At 37.0% G+C, this 16,386-nt stretch overlaps 1 protein-coding gene across 1 annotated transcript in view; it reads left to right on the top strand.

Moving 5' to 3' along the window:
• The window catches only part of COBLL1 (cordon-bleu WH2 repeat protein like 1), a 56,893-nt gene extending 42,915 nt beyond the window's left edge, over positions 1-13,978 (top strand). The window contains exons 13-16 of the mRNA XM_087819396.1: positions 2,670-3,949; positions 4,151-4,396; positions 6,513-6,689; positions 12,667-13,978. Of these exons, the coding sequence (XP_087675522.1) occupies positions 2,670-3,949; positions 4,151-4,396; positions 6,513-6,689; positions 12,667-12,753 (1,790 nt within the window). The 3' untranslated portion in view covers positions 12,754-13,978. The remainder of the gene's footprint in view (positions 1-2,669; positions 3,950-4,150; positions 4,397-6,512; positions 6,690-12,666) is intronic.
• Positions 13,979-16,386: the final 2,408 nt, after the last annotated feature.

Here is a 16,386-nt window from a genome sequence, read left to right on the forward strand (position 1 = left end):
GTACACTTCTATAATAATATTTTTTTGCATTTGCAATAATGACCTTTGTCAACTCTACGTGCTTTTTCAAATAAATAATTTCTGTTATCCTTACAGTAGTTTTATTCTGTTTTCCTCTTTTTTTTTTTTTCCCTACCCTGCATACTTATCTAAGTCATCTTTTTCATTAGGCCATAGACATTGGTGTCAGCTTTGAGTAGGGGAAGGCCAGGATAGCACAAAATATACCTTCTCCCTCTACTGGCTATTCTTGAAAAAATGGCCTAACCATTCATTGACTACTTGGTTAGCATCATTATCGGCTATGTTTGACGATGGACTGGGTAATACAATCAGTAATGATTCTAGGTATCCAGGCCTGACAGTCATTTGGAATAATTGTGAAATTTTGATAAGAAAATCAGTTAGACAATAGTAAAGTAGGTATAACTTACTAAAAATGTGAAAAATAGAAATTTGGATTTCTAAGCCAATAAATTAGAGTTTGTTATAGGGGATTTAACTTAAAATATAGTTTTATGTTGATGTACTTTCTTTTGGAAAATGTTTCTATTGTGTAACTGGGATATATCTATATTCAATGGAAAGTAAGAAATAAGAGAGAAGGAAATACACTGAAGCTCATTTCCTAGTGCAAGAGACCATTTCTTATATACTTCTGCGCTCATAGCAGCATTAAGATTAGTACTTTTCATACAGATATTAAAAATACTTATGAACCAAGTCAATAAGAGCATAGGCAAGTATGTGACTCTTCCATGGTTCCTAATCACATGTCCTTAATTTTATAAATCACGAAAGTAAATAATTAGTTGTCATGGAGGAAAGTCACTCATATAGACAATACATATTCTTATAATCAGTTGCATTTTGTTTGGGAAGAATAAAAATTGAAATTATGTATTTAATATAGGAACCTTGCAACATAATATTAGATATAACTGCTATGACCAATAAATTGTACAATTAGGTAGGCTTTAAAAATATGAAGACATTTTGAAAAATTGTATACAAATTTACCTGGAAAACATGATTTTCTTGCATATATATCTTTCTTTTTTCTTGCTTTTGTTTTTCTTTTTTTTTTAACGGGGAACTGCTTCCAATATCTCATGGCATTTTAGGCAGTGATATTGATGTTTATCATATACATTAAAGTGAGTGATGATAAAACTTTAGAGAAATACTTGACATCCTTTCACAATTTGGCTGCCAAGGCTCACATTTCGCTTGTGCTGAGCATAGTACCATATTGAAAGAGGAGGCCTCTGAGGATTGAAGATGAGGGCTAGTTGGTCATTCAGGAGAAATGATTCCTCTGGGCATTTGACTAGAGGAGCAGAGTGTGTGAACCAGTCAGTCAAGTCGCTCAGTACTAGACACACTCAGAAACACATTTCCGTTCAGATGCCTCATTCCACTTCTTTGCCACCATGTCTTTGGCTGGTAACTGTTGCTTTGTTACCCTAGATACCGGCAAATGATATTTGTTTTGAGGAAGTCTGAATTTGAATTAAGAGGAAAAGTAGCACAAGGGGAGAGAGGGAGGTTGTTTTCTCTACTTGAACTCTGTCCTGAGAAGAACAGGATGTCTTTTCCCAAAGAGAAAAAACAAAACAAAAAACATGATTGTTTTTATGTAGTTGAAATCACTAGTATGACTAAAAACAGTCTTCTTTAGTGAAGATAATTAAGAAGACATACAATTTAGATTCGGTTTTTACTTCAACCCTTACAGGTAATATTTCTGTTGTCTGCCTTATTTTAAATGGGTAACATTTACTGAGATTGCTTCCCCTTTAATGTTATGTATAAAATATAAATACACTGGGGCCTATAAAAAAGACAGAAAGAGAATCAAAATGGAAAAAAATAGAACAATAAAAAATATATTTTGAATATGTCAATTTCTTTTGTCATTCCTAAAAATGACTGAAATATGAAATCTTTATCTTAAGAAACATAGCTATGTTCTATGAAGTGCTTGCTCTGGGCAATATGCTGTCCTAATAAGCATGTCACATAAATGATATATAAAATATGTTGTTGACCCTTGAACAACATGGGTTTGAACTCCACAGGTCCACTTATGTACAGATATTTTTACAATAAGTACTATAAAAGTATGTTCTCTTCCACATGATTTTCTTAATAATAACATTTTCTTTAGCTTACTTTATTGTAAGAATACAGTATATAATACATATAACATATATAATATGTATTAATCCACTTTTATGCTATCTGTAAGGCTTCTAGTCAACAGTAGGCATTAGTAAAGTTTTGGGGGAGTCAAAAGTTATATCTGGATTTTTAATTGTATACTGAAGTCGATTCTCCTATCCCCAGGTCCTTCAAGGGTCAGCTGTAATATGCATTTTCACATCTGAGCAAACAGGTTCAGAGGGTTAAGTAATAAGTTGTGGTCATAGAGATTATAATCAGTCAAGCCACGTTACAGATAGGTTCCAGACTCAGATCTCCATGACACCAGAGCCCATGCTGTTTTCTCTAAATGCCATTACCTGATTTAGTATAATTAGTGAGCTGAAAAATTTCCTATCGAATTCAAACCAAGCTATTTTACTTTGGGGGAGGGAAGCATTGCAAACTGAGGTTTTTCTGCTTTTTTTTTTTCATATACTTGATGATTTTTCTTTTTCTCTCAGTAGATCAAGATGAAATAACTGTCACTTCAAGGAACACGGAAGATAATAAAAAAAATGGAGTGAGGAGAAGAGAAATCAATGTAGGAGGTGTTGCCAAAAATAACAGTGTGGACATGCAAGTTGACAGACTTCAGGCGCATAAAACTGAAACCACTAGAAGTTACAAGGAAAATCATCTAGCTGCTTCATCAGTACCAGGCCCCAAACTGAATCAACCCAGTGCAGAAAAGACAAAAATGCAAGATGCAGCAATTCAGACAACTCCTTCCTCTAAGAGTTTTGATGAGAATCACCAACATTGTCATTATTTGTCTGACTTCAAAGTTGATGAAAGTGTGCAAACCGCAAGTAACAACAAATCAACTCAACATTCATCTTTAAGTCCACACGATTCCCTAGGTACCTCAAGAGAATTCAGGAGTCAGGGCCCCCTAACTGTACATGCAGAAGATCAACTCACCATAAAAGATCCAATTTATGCACATGGTAATGATGCTCTTTTACCTCCCTTGGAGGGGATTAATAAAAATTCAACTGCTTCTTATATAAAGAATCCACTTTACAGACAGGACTACAATCCCAAACCAAAGCCTTCAAATGAAATTACAAGAGACTACATACCCAAAATTGGGATGACTACTTATAAAATAGTGCCTCCCAAGTCCCTGGAAATATTAAAGGACTGGGAATCGGAAACCTTAGAGTATGAAGATGACCAGGATATGCATGCTTTAGGGAGAAAGCACATGCACGAGAGTGTGAAAGAAACTGCAATCCAAACAGAAGATGTTGTCGTTGCTGACAGTCCGAAGGCGCCGCCGCCAGGCCTTAACCCCAGGCCTGCGCCGAGGCCCCAGCCGCAGGCGCGCAGCGCGGAGCCGGCGAAGCCCGCGCCCAGGGTGATGAGAGACCCGGGCACGGCCCCTTTTGTGCCCAATCTGGAAGATATAAACAATATTTTAGAGTCCAGACTGAAATCTCGGGTTTCAAATCCCCAGACCAAACCAAGTTCTTTTTTCTTGCAAATGCAAAAAAGAGCTTCAGGTCAGTACGTGACATCTGCGGCTGCCAAGAGCGTCCACGCGGCCCCTAATCCCGCTCCAAAGGAGCCGGGGAAGAAGGAGGCCGAGCGGGAAGCCCCACCGCCTCCGCGGCAAACCCCTTCTCCCGTGAGCGAAACAGCGCACCCCGCCCCGCAGCCCCCCGAGGAAAACGCCGATGGGGACACCAGCAGCCCGAAGCCGCCCGAGGGCGGTGGCACCGGCGGGTCCAAGCCTCCCGTGGACGGTGGCACCGGCGGCCCGAAGCCGCCCGAGGGCGGTGGCACCGGCGGCCCGAAGCCTCCCGAGGGCGGTGGCACCGGCGGCCCGAAGCCTCCCGAGGGCGGTGGCACCGGCGGCCCGAAGCCTCCCGAGGGCGGTGGCACCGGCGGCCCGAAGCCTCCCGTGGACGGTGGCACCGGCGGCCCGAAGCCCCCCGAGACCCCTCCCCCTGTGGCTCCCAAACCCGCGCCCCCGGCCGCGCTCAGCCTGAGGACGCTGAGAGCCTTCGGCGCCCCGCGCCCCTTCTCCAGCGCGGCGCCCTCGCCCTTCGCGCTGGCCGTGGTCAAGCGCTCCCAGTCTTTCAGCAAAGCGCGCCCCGCGCCCGCGCCCGGCCCCGCCGAGGAAGGCGGGGTTCCTTCTGCGCACGAGCCCGTGGGCGTCCCGCAGCTGGGCGCGAGTAAGAAGGTAAACGGGGCCTTTGCTGAGGACACGGGCTCTTCTTCTGCAGCGTGGCTTAAGGGGGGGTTACGCGTGTAGCCTGAATTCCCATTAATCTAATATCAGACGACATGCTGTAGAATAAAAGTATAATACATAGAATCTGGTGTTTACTCTCAGAATTATTATAATTTATTTTACTTTTTTTGTTGATCCTCGCCTGAGGGTATTTCTTCCATTGATTTGTTTTAGAGAGAGTGGGAGGGGAAGAAGGAGGGGGAGAGAGAGACAGAGACAGAGACAGACATCAGTGTGAGAGACACATCCATTGGTTGCATCCCATAGGCGACTAACCCCTGCCAGGGACTGAACCTGCAATCCAGGTACGTGCCCTTGACCGGGAATGAAAGCCAAGACCCTTCAGTGTGCTGGGGTGAAGCTCTGTCCACTGAGCCACACCAGCCAGGGCAGAATTATTATAATTTATATAACCTGATTGGGTATTACTATAAGGTCACCATATAATTATATCATCAGCAAATATTTAAAATTTCTTTGCTCAGACGTTTGTATAATGTACTAGTTTATATTTCTGGCTATATTTTCCTGTATTTTGCTTTTCTTGATTTGTTCATAACTTTCTGGGTTTTCTGGTTTACTTTATATGTTCTCCAATTCTACATAATTGCAAAATAGTTTTAATTATATAGAAATATAAACAGTATCAAAGCCTAGGTAAAATGACCAAGTGTGCTCAGCTATGCATTTTCTGTCACATACACTTAACCTCAGCTTATCAAACATGCTTACATATAAATAATTTAAATTAAAACCAGAGTTTAAATATGTCATTTTCTTAATTTCCCATTTTGTTCACTCAGAGCCAGCTTTTCCAGTTACGTGTATGTTAACCAAAATATCCTTCAACCACTAAATATATAACCTTAACGATTTACCACAAAGGAGGTATTTGCTGACCTTGTGTTTGCTCACCTGTTGTAATTTGCCGGATTCAAATAGTCGAAGGAGAGGATGAGTCTCACAGGATGAGTGATGAGAATCCCCACGCAATGTTTAAAAAATACTTTATGTGCTTCCACTCTGATAGTGTTTGAAGAATACTTCCATATTTGTATGACAGTTCCAGATGTATTTTTCAAACATTCCGAGAGTAACAGAACATGAACCATATTGCCAAGTAAAGATTTTTCCAAAATTTAAACACAATATTTATATTGAAGAATACTTATTCATGTATTTCACATTTATGTTTATTACTTTGCTATAATGTTGAGAAAAGATATATGATATGAGATTAATTCTTTACTTCGGAACAAAGCCTGTGTTTTTTCTTAGAATGGAATACCTTTCCTAAACAACAGAAGCTTGATTTAGATAATACAGCCTTTGAGCCACTGCCTGAGCTCTGTTTAGCTCATCATTTGTTAAAGATATTTATTTGGCAGTTTGAGAAAGACATATTTAAATTTTTTTAATAACAGTTGCCAGTTAAATTGGTTACTAAATATTCATTCCTAAGAAGTTTAGTTAAAATTTTAATTCTTAAATTGGAAATTCCTAATATTTCTTTTTAGTCTCATGGGAAAAATAAAGAAAATATTGCCGTCACTTAGTCCCTCTGGCTTCCAGAAATACTAAGCCATTACATGTAGCATAATCATTAATATTTAATTATTAGGTGCTGTGTTAGGTTCAACCAGTATGAATTTGCCAATATTTGTCTATTTTGTGCCATCAAAAATAATAATTTCACAACCTAATATGTTGGAACTGTGAAAATGAGTTGTTAGTCTGTGGAATATTTTCTCAATTCACTTGGCGCTCTTAGCCAACTCCATTGGAGAAATCAGCCTTATTTGTCTCAAGGACAGTAAAATTAGCCTTGGGTCCATGAAACACTTTTTTTCCTTAGCACCCTCCCTATTCAAGAGAAGGGAAATTAATGCCCTCTTTCCAACTGGGCTCTGGCAGTTGAGATAATTCAGTGGGCGAGATAATAGAGCCATGTCTAGAAAACCAATGTGGTAAATGGTGATTCTTAACTATTGATAAGGAAAAATATTGAAAAGTCACCCATTCTTCACTTGGTATTCATATAAATATTTTGCATTTATTGTTTTAGGAAAATAACCCTGCACATAATGAGCAGAATTCCCAAATACCATCTCCAACGGACTGCCCATCATTCACCCTTAAGAGGCAAAGTTCTCTCACATTCCAAAGCTCTGACCCAGAAGAGATCCGGCAGAGTTTGCTGACTGCAATCCGTTCTGGAGAGGCTGCTGCCAAATTGAAAAGGGTACGTTTTCTTTATCAGATGGGTGACAGTGGGTTAATTTTCAACACTGTCAAACTATTACTTAGGGAAAGTTGTTTTCTGACATTTAAACTTGAAGAGGGAAGATGTTATAAGCTACTCTTATGTCATGTAATTTTTTTTGTTAATCGTCACCCAGAGATATTTTTTCCATTGATTTTTTTTTAGAGAGAGTGGAAGGGAGGGGGAGAGAGAGACAGAGAGAGAGAGAGACATTGATGTGAGAGAGACACATTGATTGGTTGCCTCCCACACGCACCCCGACCGGGGCTGGAGATCGAGCCTGCAACGGAGGTACATGCCTTTGGCTGGAATCAAACCCGTGACCCTTCAGTCCATGGACTGAAGCTCTAACCACTGAGCCAAACCAGCTAGGGCTCGGGTCATTTTCGAAGTATAATCTGAGAGTCCAGAGTCTTACACATACTTAAAAATATGTCAGGTCTGTTTTCCGTAACATGGGCCAGGTGCAGAATATGTGTTTTGGAAAGTACCTGGACTCTTATTTTAAGAAATTGTTAGCCCAACAAGAAAGATTCTTTCAGAAAGAAAATCCCTCCCTATTTCAGAGAAGCTGCACTAGTAATAGTAACCTATGAGTTTTCATCATGGTTACTAAGGTAATCAAGTCACTGCCACGAATGGGATTAGACGGGGTCGGGGAGGGGGAGACAGTTTTATGAGTTAAACCAAGAAAATGTAGTGAAAAAACTAGAGAATTGAGATGAGACCTAATGTAAAAATTCAGGTCCTGATAATGCCCTGCTGGAGTTGTTCACCTCTGTGCTGAGCTTAGGAGAGCTTCAGGAGCGGAGGTGGCTTCTCAGGGATTCAGCGCAGATGGTGTCCTCCCCCTGCCGCCCTCATCTGCTGAAAGAGCACATGGAGGAGCCTGAAGCCTGGCTTCATCACTTGGACTCCCCAGAGGCTGTAGTCTCCCTAAATGTCTTTCTTGTTGTCCCCATAGTCACCTTGGTTCCTCAACACCCAAAACAAGAAGAACACTCATTATCCCACTGACTCCCCGGGCATTTCCTTTTGTGAACTTCTCTAATCATTTTAGAAGCTATTTAGAGAGAGTAAGAGACTTGTTGAGTAAGACACTGAGCTCAGCAGAAATGAAATCTGAAGCAACAGGAATGCTGCGGAGTGGGAAGGAGAAGGGAAGGCATCTTGGGCTGTCTCCTCAGTGTGTTGCAGAGGAGCTGTGAGCGACAGCCATTGTGATGGGGCCTTGGGGCTCCCATGTGGGCACACTGCAGACAAGGCAAAATGCTGTGTGCTGTGAGGAATGGAGGAAATGTGAAGGAATAATTCAGGGAGTTAGGGTTGAAATTTTTAGAACATTTGTAGCATGAATTTAGGTGCCAGGCAGCAAAAAATTTGGTAGAGCTTTGCATATTAAAATGGGTACTTCATGGGTCATGACATTTATATTTTTGTGGGGAAATGTACCCCTATTAAATTGTACATTCTCATTTATGAAAATATTCTTATTTTTATCTTGTAAATTAAGGGTGTGTCTCAGATATATCATTTCCAATGTAAAGCTTTCTCAGTTCAAGAAATTTGACAGGCATGTTTTAAGCACATATCAAACATTACACTAGATAATAGGGAGACAAAAATGAGTAAAATGAAGCCTCTGTCTTCTGGGTGTTCACTGCCTGGGACCGAGAAACAGTGATACATCAGGCCCAAAAAGGACCAAGTAACTTACACAGGAAATAATTGCAGTGTCTTTCTACTAAGCTAGTGGACCTATTAATCAGTTTCAATGAACTAACTGTAGAAAGCAGTGCATTAAGTTGGAAATGCCTTTTAGGCCAGCAGAATTGTACAGGCAAGTAGCTGTATACTTGGCGTGTTATGGGCCCTGATTTGGCAGCCTCCTCACACATAAAACTCTCATTGCTTCCAGAATGAGCTGGATGTGAATCAACACAGAGAACAGGCCCAAAATGATGATCCTATAATTGTGTGCTGTTTATAACTCATTACTTTAGGTTCCGTTGAGTCTAAATTTTATCTCTCTCAGTAGGAGGTTATGGATAGCCCTGAATCTACATAGTGCCAGCTCCTAAATTGTTTAATGAAAAGACCTTACATAATCCATTTTATTCTACTAGGAATGGACACAGGGTCTAATAAAGTTCACAGTACCCACACTTCATAATCAGGTTCCACTTCATGATCACTTCTAGTTATACACGCTAAAAATGTGCATACCAGGACTCACATATAAGAATATTTGTGGAATATTGTTTGTAAAAACTTCCAAGAAATAGAACCTTAGTATCCAAAAATAGTAGAATAAATGGTATATTCAAAGCATGGACTATGGTATAGCGATAAATCGGACAAAATTCAGCTAAATGCAACAGTATAGATACATTTTAAATATGTATGTGTAAAGCTTGACAGCATGCAAAATTAAATTATGTTCTCTAGTGATATATGGTAGGTGGCAATTATTTTTAAAAGCAAGGAAGTCATTATAAAAATCCTGATAGTGGTTACTTTCAGAGGGGAAGCCAAGAGGTTGTCAGAGCTTATTGGAGTAGGACAGACACACGATTTAAGAGGGAACCAAAAACTAAACAATCAAGATAAATATCTTAAAGCAATATTTTTAAAATGTCCAAATTAATGCACAAATCCATGATGAATAAAATGTCAAAATGTTAAATAAAGACGAGGTCAGCAGGGAGGTGGAGCTATTTAAGTTCAGTGCCCTTTTCTGTAAATGTATTATATTTCAAAAAATTGCCTAAGGTGGTAAAAATGGGCACAAGAAGGCTCTAATTTCTTGTGATATTTGCTTAAGTTTCATGTTTCTGTCCTGTATGAAACATTTCTCCTGGTTTGTTTTAAATTCTAAAATTTTTAAATAGAACAACAGTTATCGTGCCAAATGCAGTCTCTAGTGATTTTGACAGTAGGTTTAGATCGTTCATCAGAAAGTTGGCTCAGGGTTTGCCTTTATTTTGGCACCCACATGTTCAGTTTAACTCCAGGTACCAACCTGCCTTATGGCTCTGGTTCACACAGAGCAATTAACCTTCATTATAATAGTTGGTTCACATTAGAACAATTATCTAGTTGATTGCTCTAGTGTAAATTTAGTCATGAACATGCTAGGCTTTTTCATGTTTCTTAAGGTGTTTTTCATACCTTACTCCCCCTCAACCGCATGTAGTCATAGAAATTTCTCTTCAAATGAAGCATTAATAATTCTGCTCAGTGTTTTACAAAATGTGTTTGATATTAAGAGTTACATATGAGTCAGCAGATTTTTTTCCAGAGAATAAGACAGATTAAGTAATTCATTACTGTTGACTTGCGTTGACACAGAACTTCTTCAGTAGCCTTCAGTTCCTGATGGTGCTTGAATTACTAAAGCTTATTACACTATTACAAGTAGAATATAGGTTTGTAAAAATAAAGTCTGAAAATAAACTGACAAATGATATTTAGTGCCTGATATTAAGTATTTCCTCAGAATGTACGTAAAGCTTGTCTTGGGCTAGATAGAAATCTGGAGGGAAGGAAAAACTGGAAAAGTCACTCAGAATCCTACTGGCTTGTTTCATTTATTTAACTGGTTTGCTTTTATTCATATTCCTTAGTTTGAATTTGAGCTATCAGAGGTTTCAGGTAGGCAGCTCTTTCCATATAAAGTAAAAATAAATGATAGTTTAATAGTTAACTCTCTTTATGGGAATAAGAAAGCTATGTGAAAATTCCTGAAAATTCTTGAAACTTTGAGGGTAGCCAGTCAACTAGTACATGCTCACATCAGTAAATTCTAAATGTTACTTTAAAAAAATATATTTATTATAAGTTTCATATGTTCATTGCTTAAAAATTAAGCAATATTTTTACCATAACTTTTTGTAAAAAGTTACCATATTCCATTCAAGAAATATTCATTGTTCTACCATGTGCCAGGCACTTAAACAAACATGAGTATAAAGTGGCATTAAAATAGAAAAGGTCTCTGACCCCACAGAATTCACAGATCAGAATTCTAATGGTGCCTTCTCATGTTTGACAGCTCAGTAAACAAATTTTTAAATAACAAACAAAATACAGTTTCCTTCCCCAGAGTAAGTGCTCTAAATAGATAGATTACAGTGTAATCTTCCAGACCACTTTTGTACTATCTAAACATATTTAATTTTTTTATAAAATAGAGTCTTCTAGCCCAGCCAGGCATGGCTCAACGGTTGAGCATCGACCTCAGATCCAGGAGATTGAGGTTCGATTCCCGGTCAGAGCACATGCCCTGGTTGTGGGTTCGATCCCCAGTTGGGGGTGTGCAGGGGGCAGCTGATCAATGACTCTCTCATCATTGATGTTTCTCTCTCTCTCCCTCTCCCTTCCTCTCTCTGAAATCGATAAAGATATATTTAAAAAAACAATAAAATAGATTCTTCTATAAAACATTCATAAACATATTTTTGAAGCTCTCCATCTTATTACACATATATCTATGGTCTTCTTTTCAGACTACATAGTATTTGTGAATGTAATAAGCTTACTTGCTCCTTATTGGTGGACCTTTAACTGGATTCTGGTTTTCACTAAAAATAGTGCAACAATGAGCGTCTTTTACTTGTAGACATTTGGAGCCATCAGTATGTTTTATAAATGCTTAAAACAAATTTTCTCTTTTACTTTACAAAGAATTATGTGAACTGCAGTTTTGGCAAAAATTACAAGAAATAGCTTTTACACACAGAGACTTTTTGGACCAAGGTTACATAATCGCAAGTCAGTACCTTGGTGTTTGTTGGCTACGGCTACACTTGGAAAGAAATCCCACGTGGGTACTGAGCTGTGTGCAGATGAGTTTTCTTCCCCTAGTGGCAGCTTTCTTGGCTGTTTTCTTTCAGGTGGATAGTGTAACCATCCTACTCCACTCTGGATTCATGAGAGAGTCCAGAAAATTGACTAGTTTAGATGACCAATCTTTGCTTAGTAAAAGGCAACAGAACGCGGTACAAGGAAACCAAATCGCCAATTTTATTTTCCCTTTCACTAACTTCTGTTGTTAGGGAAAATCTGTGGCCTTTTGTACTTCGGTTCTCTTCTTTTGAGAAGATGATAATGTTTGGTTATGAATCTAAACTAGTCAAATTATAATCTAGAGATAAACTATGTTTCTTAAATACTGTCATATTTGATGTATTTCAAAATATTATACATATTTACTATTTAAAATCCAGATGATTTTTTTACATTTTTCTAAATAATGTTGGAATTTCAAACTATTTAGTAAATTCTTATTATAGTGTTTTTCATTCACTTACACTTTATAAATAGAAAACTTTGCCATACAGTTTTGGAACTCTTACGAGTTTATTTAAAAAAACACAAAACACCACAAACTTTTTATTTTGTAATTGTTTTGGCATAACAGTCATAGATTTGATTTTTTTAACCCTTTATAAGAAAGCATTTTGAAAACCAAAACCAAAGCTCTTTTTTATCCTTATAAGTAAGGGGTACTTGTGAGGAGAGCTTCAAGGTAATATATACCATCAATACAAAAACTGTAAAATGCATTGATTTGTGGAATTCACTTTATTTTCCTACATTCTCCAAGGCACTTTTGAGGAACCAGAATTAATCTAGCTAAAAATGCTCTTTAACAGCTTGGCCTGCAGTCTGTTTGTGCTCTTGTCCTTTGAGTTGATTTGGCAATTTTGTAAAGACTAAGATGTGTTAATGGATTATTTAACTTGTTTGTTGTGGAAATAACAACTCTTTCATTTTTAATTTCACGGTGGAGTGAACACTTATTCTTGATTATTTGTAATTTATTGCATAATAAATACTAAATGTTAGCATTTACAATTAAACAGAAGTCAAATGTAGTAATTGTTGAAAACTGAGTATCAGACAGCTGCCCCATTTTAAATTGATGGGTATAAAGTGTGTTTCTTTCTCTTAGGTTACGGTTCCGTCAAATACAATCTCTATGAATGGAAAGTCAAGACTCAGTCATTCCATGTCCCTCGATGCCCAGGACGGCCATTAAATGTTGCCCTGCCATGCTGCACCACCTCCTCTTCACACACAGCTTCATACTAATGGAGACTGTTGGCAAATGTATATTCAGATGTACACTAATATATTATCTATTAAAGTGTAAGAATTTGTGCTGTGGCTTTTAATGCCAAAAGAAGAATTACTAGAATTTATAATTTATAATAATATTTTTTACCTTTTTTGCCTTAAGAGTTGAATCTGCTACTTTAGAGCTTTGAGACACAAGATGTTAATGACTTTAATTTCTTTCAGATGAGAAACAGTCATGTTTTTTGTTTTTTTTGTTGTTGTTTTTTGATCCCACTTACTTATTGACACATTCTCTGCAATGTGACTTAGACAAAAGGATAAATGAAGAGACATAGACATATTTGTATGATACATGAAACACTAGGCAAAACTAGATCTGACATTGCCTCAGTGTCACAGTTTAATTGCAAATGTTTATAAGTTATATTAAAGTCTGCTTTGCGCTGAAAGTATGATGTAGAAAATGAATGATATCTAAGTATATTCGGTTCAACGGTTAATTTCAGTGATGAATCATTTAGTGTGCAAGTCTTGAGTGTTCTTTGTGTAATTACAAAATCAGTGTCAAATTTATGGGAAGCACATTATATTTTAATATTTTATTAACATGAAACACTTGTTTTTTTAATCTTTAGGACTTAAAATTGCACAAGGTAAATTTTAAATATTTTCTGTATATAATTATGATATTATTGTCACACAGATATTACAAATTTTATGTGCCAGAAGCCTTAAAACTTCCTGTGAGAATGTTGATATATTGTGACAGTTATTTCACATTTAATATGTAGAGAGGAATAGGGGTTAGTTTATGTCCATATTGGAAAACTTTAAAGACTACTTGGAGGTTCCAGAAATCTTGGCTTTAATTAAAGTAAAATGATAAAGTCATTATGTAGTTCAGATGCAGATATTTTAAATAATAATATATATTTACATTTAAGCTAAAACTGTTAAGTAAAACAGTGCCTAGTTTGTTGGCTTACAAGTGTTCTGGAGTCTAGAGCCTGTTAATATTCTATTCCTACTTTAAGAATTTAATCGCTCACTTATTCTAAAAGCTTTGTCAAACAAGCTGATATTAAGTTGGTTTTCACTAAAGCTACTGAGATACCTGCCTCTGGAAAATTTGTTGATTTTCCCCCACCCTGTGTAATAAAAGCAAGTTATATATTTGGGATGCAGTTTGTGTACCAGACTATTTGTGTACTTCACCTGATGAACACATCTCTGTTAACCAGTAAACAAACAAGTAGAGTAATACTTACCATTTATTAGGGCTCACTAGCCTACATGTAAGCCCAGGCATTATAAATCTAAAATGCATGATCAAAGCATGTAAAATGTTTAGCATAGTTCCCGACACTTGACAAGTGCACTTAAGTGTTAAATGTTGCTATTTCTTTGAATCAGACTTGGAGAGACCTTTATACATAAAAACTTAAGTTATTTCATTATAAACAAGTAGGGAAAGGAGTGACTTTTTGAAAACTTGTGTTTATATATAGAGTGTCCCAAAAAATGTATACGTACCCTTTGAATAATTATGAAGGCAGTGTTTATTAAAATACATTTCATTTTTTAAGTTGAGCTCTCAGATGTTAAAGTGTGTATACATTTTTTTGGGACCACCCTATATTTGATTTTCTACTTGAAAAAAATAAATAAATTTGGATCCCTACCTCAAACCATAAACAAATATATTTGAGTTGGTTTAAAGGCAACTTTTAAAAGTAATATTAAACTTAGATGAATATATTCAACATTTTCAGCATGGGAAAAATTATTTAAATAAGATAAAGAGGCATAGTCATAAAAAATATAAATTTAAATATATGAAAATTTAAAACTTATATTAAGTACTATAAAAGCAAAAAATAAGCCACAAGATATTTTTAACATATAAGGGATAATTTATTTTTTAAAATGTCAAAATTCCTAAAACTCATAAAAAAACCTACCCTGTAGAAATATGAACACATTGAAAAAACAAAAGTATTTCTTACAAGAGAAAATCTGAAAGACCAGCAAACATGGAAAAATAGTCTTCACTAATCAAGGAAATACATGTTTTAAACACATGGGTACCACATTACACCCATCAAATTAGCAAAAATATGTGTCAAGGACAACGAAGCTGTTGAAACTCTTAATGTTGGTAGGAAAATACACAGCACAGCCATCAAATCAGCATCTAGTAAAATGAAAGATTTCTTGCCATGTTACGTTAAAAAAGTACGTATACAAGTGTATGAGGAGACATACAAACATGTTCCCGGCAGCCTTGTGTGTAACAGCAGAAAGGAGTCCTAACCGTCACTCAGCATTGGCAGTATATTCATATGTTGGAATTCTGTACAACAGTTAAAATGAACAAACTAGAGTTATGCCTGTCAGCATAGGTACATCTCAAAAATAATAAGAAAAAAAGCAAGTTGTGGAACAATGTATGTTCTCTGATAGTTTATAAAAGTATAAAATATGTAAAACGATACCATATATTATGGGCTGTGTACATATAAAAAATAAAATTCATGGCTTTTCTGATGCGAACCAAGAAATTAATATTGGATTGGGGAGATTTATAGGAAGCATCAGTTGTGTTTGTAGTATTTTATAAACTTCTCTTTGACAACAAATACTGGTTTTATTCTAAATTCTAGCATATTTGAAATAGTTCATAACTAAAGGATTTTAAAAATGTTTTTTAAAGATTACATGGGACTTGGGGGGGGCTATGTACATGACCATTAATACATGTGCATTCTGAAAAGGTTGCCTTATCTTTACTATTTCATGAGAAAAACATGTGATACTCTCTCGACTCAGGAAAGAAATTTGACACCAGTAGTTTTTACCAGTCCTCTCTTCAAGCAACAGCAAAATTAAGATACAGGAATGATCAAGAACCAACTTTCAATTTTCATATTAAATTTTTGATATCTAGGCATGTTGCTTTTCCTCCCCCCCCATCAGATTATTTTTGTAATATTTTAAAATTATCCAGATTCAATATAGATTATAGGGTATGAAATGGAATACCCTATTTTCTGTCTCTAGCATCCCATTCCCCTCTCCAGAGGTAACCACTGTTAATACTTTGATATTTTTTAGAGCTATCAATTTTTATTATTACTAGTAATGAAGAGGTATTATTTAATATACTCCCCATCCTTCTGAAGAGTGACCTTCCCTCCCACTTTAAGGCCATATCTGGCCTTGGCCACCAGGGATGACGACAAAATCCACACTCTGCCACCAGATCCAAGTTACCCCCTCGCTCTGCCACCGAGGTTTCGTGGTTGATTGCTAATACAGCATTAGTGCGGAATAGACGAGCCCTTAAATGAGACCAGACTTTTCCCTGAGACCTTAAGTTGCTTGTACAGTCCGCTCTTGAACAATGCAGGGTCAGGGGTCCCTCCCCCCCCACAGTAAAAAATTTGCCTATATCTTTTGACTCCGCAAAAACTTAACTCCTAGTAACCTGCTGTTGACCAAAAGCCTTACTGATAACATAAACAGTTAATTAACACATAGTTTGCATGTTCTATGTATTATATACTATATTCATACAAAAAACTAAGGGAAA

The sequence above is a fragment of the Miniopterus natalensis genome, chromosome 8, assembly GCF_054644295.1.
Source record: "Miniopterus natalensis isolate mMinNat1 chromosome 8, mMinNat1.hap1, whole genome shotgun sequence".
NCBI classification, from domain to species: domain Eukaryota; kingdom Metazoa; phylum Chordata; class Mammalia; order Chiroptera; family Miniopteridae; genus Miniopterus; species Miniopterus natalensis.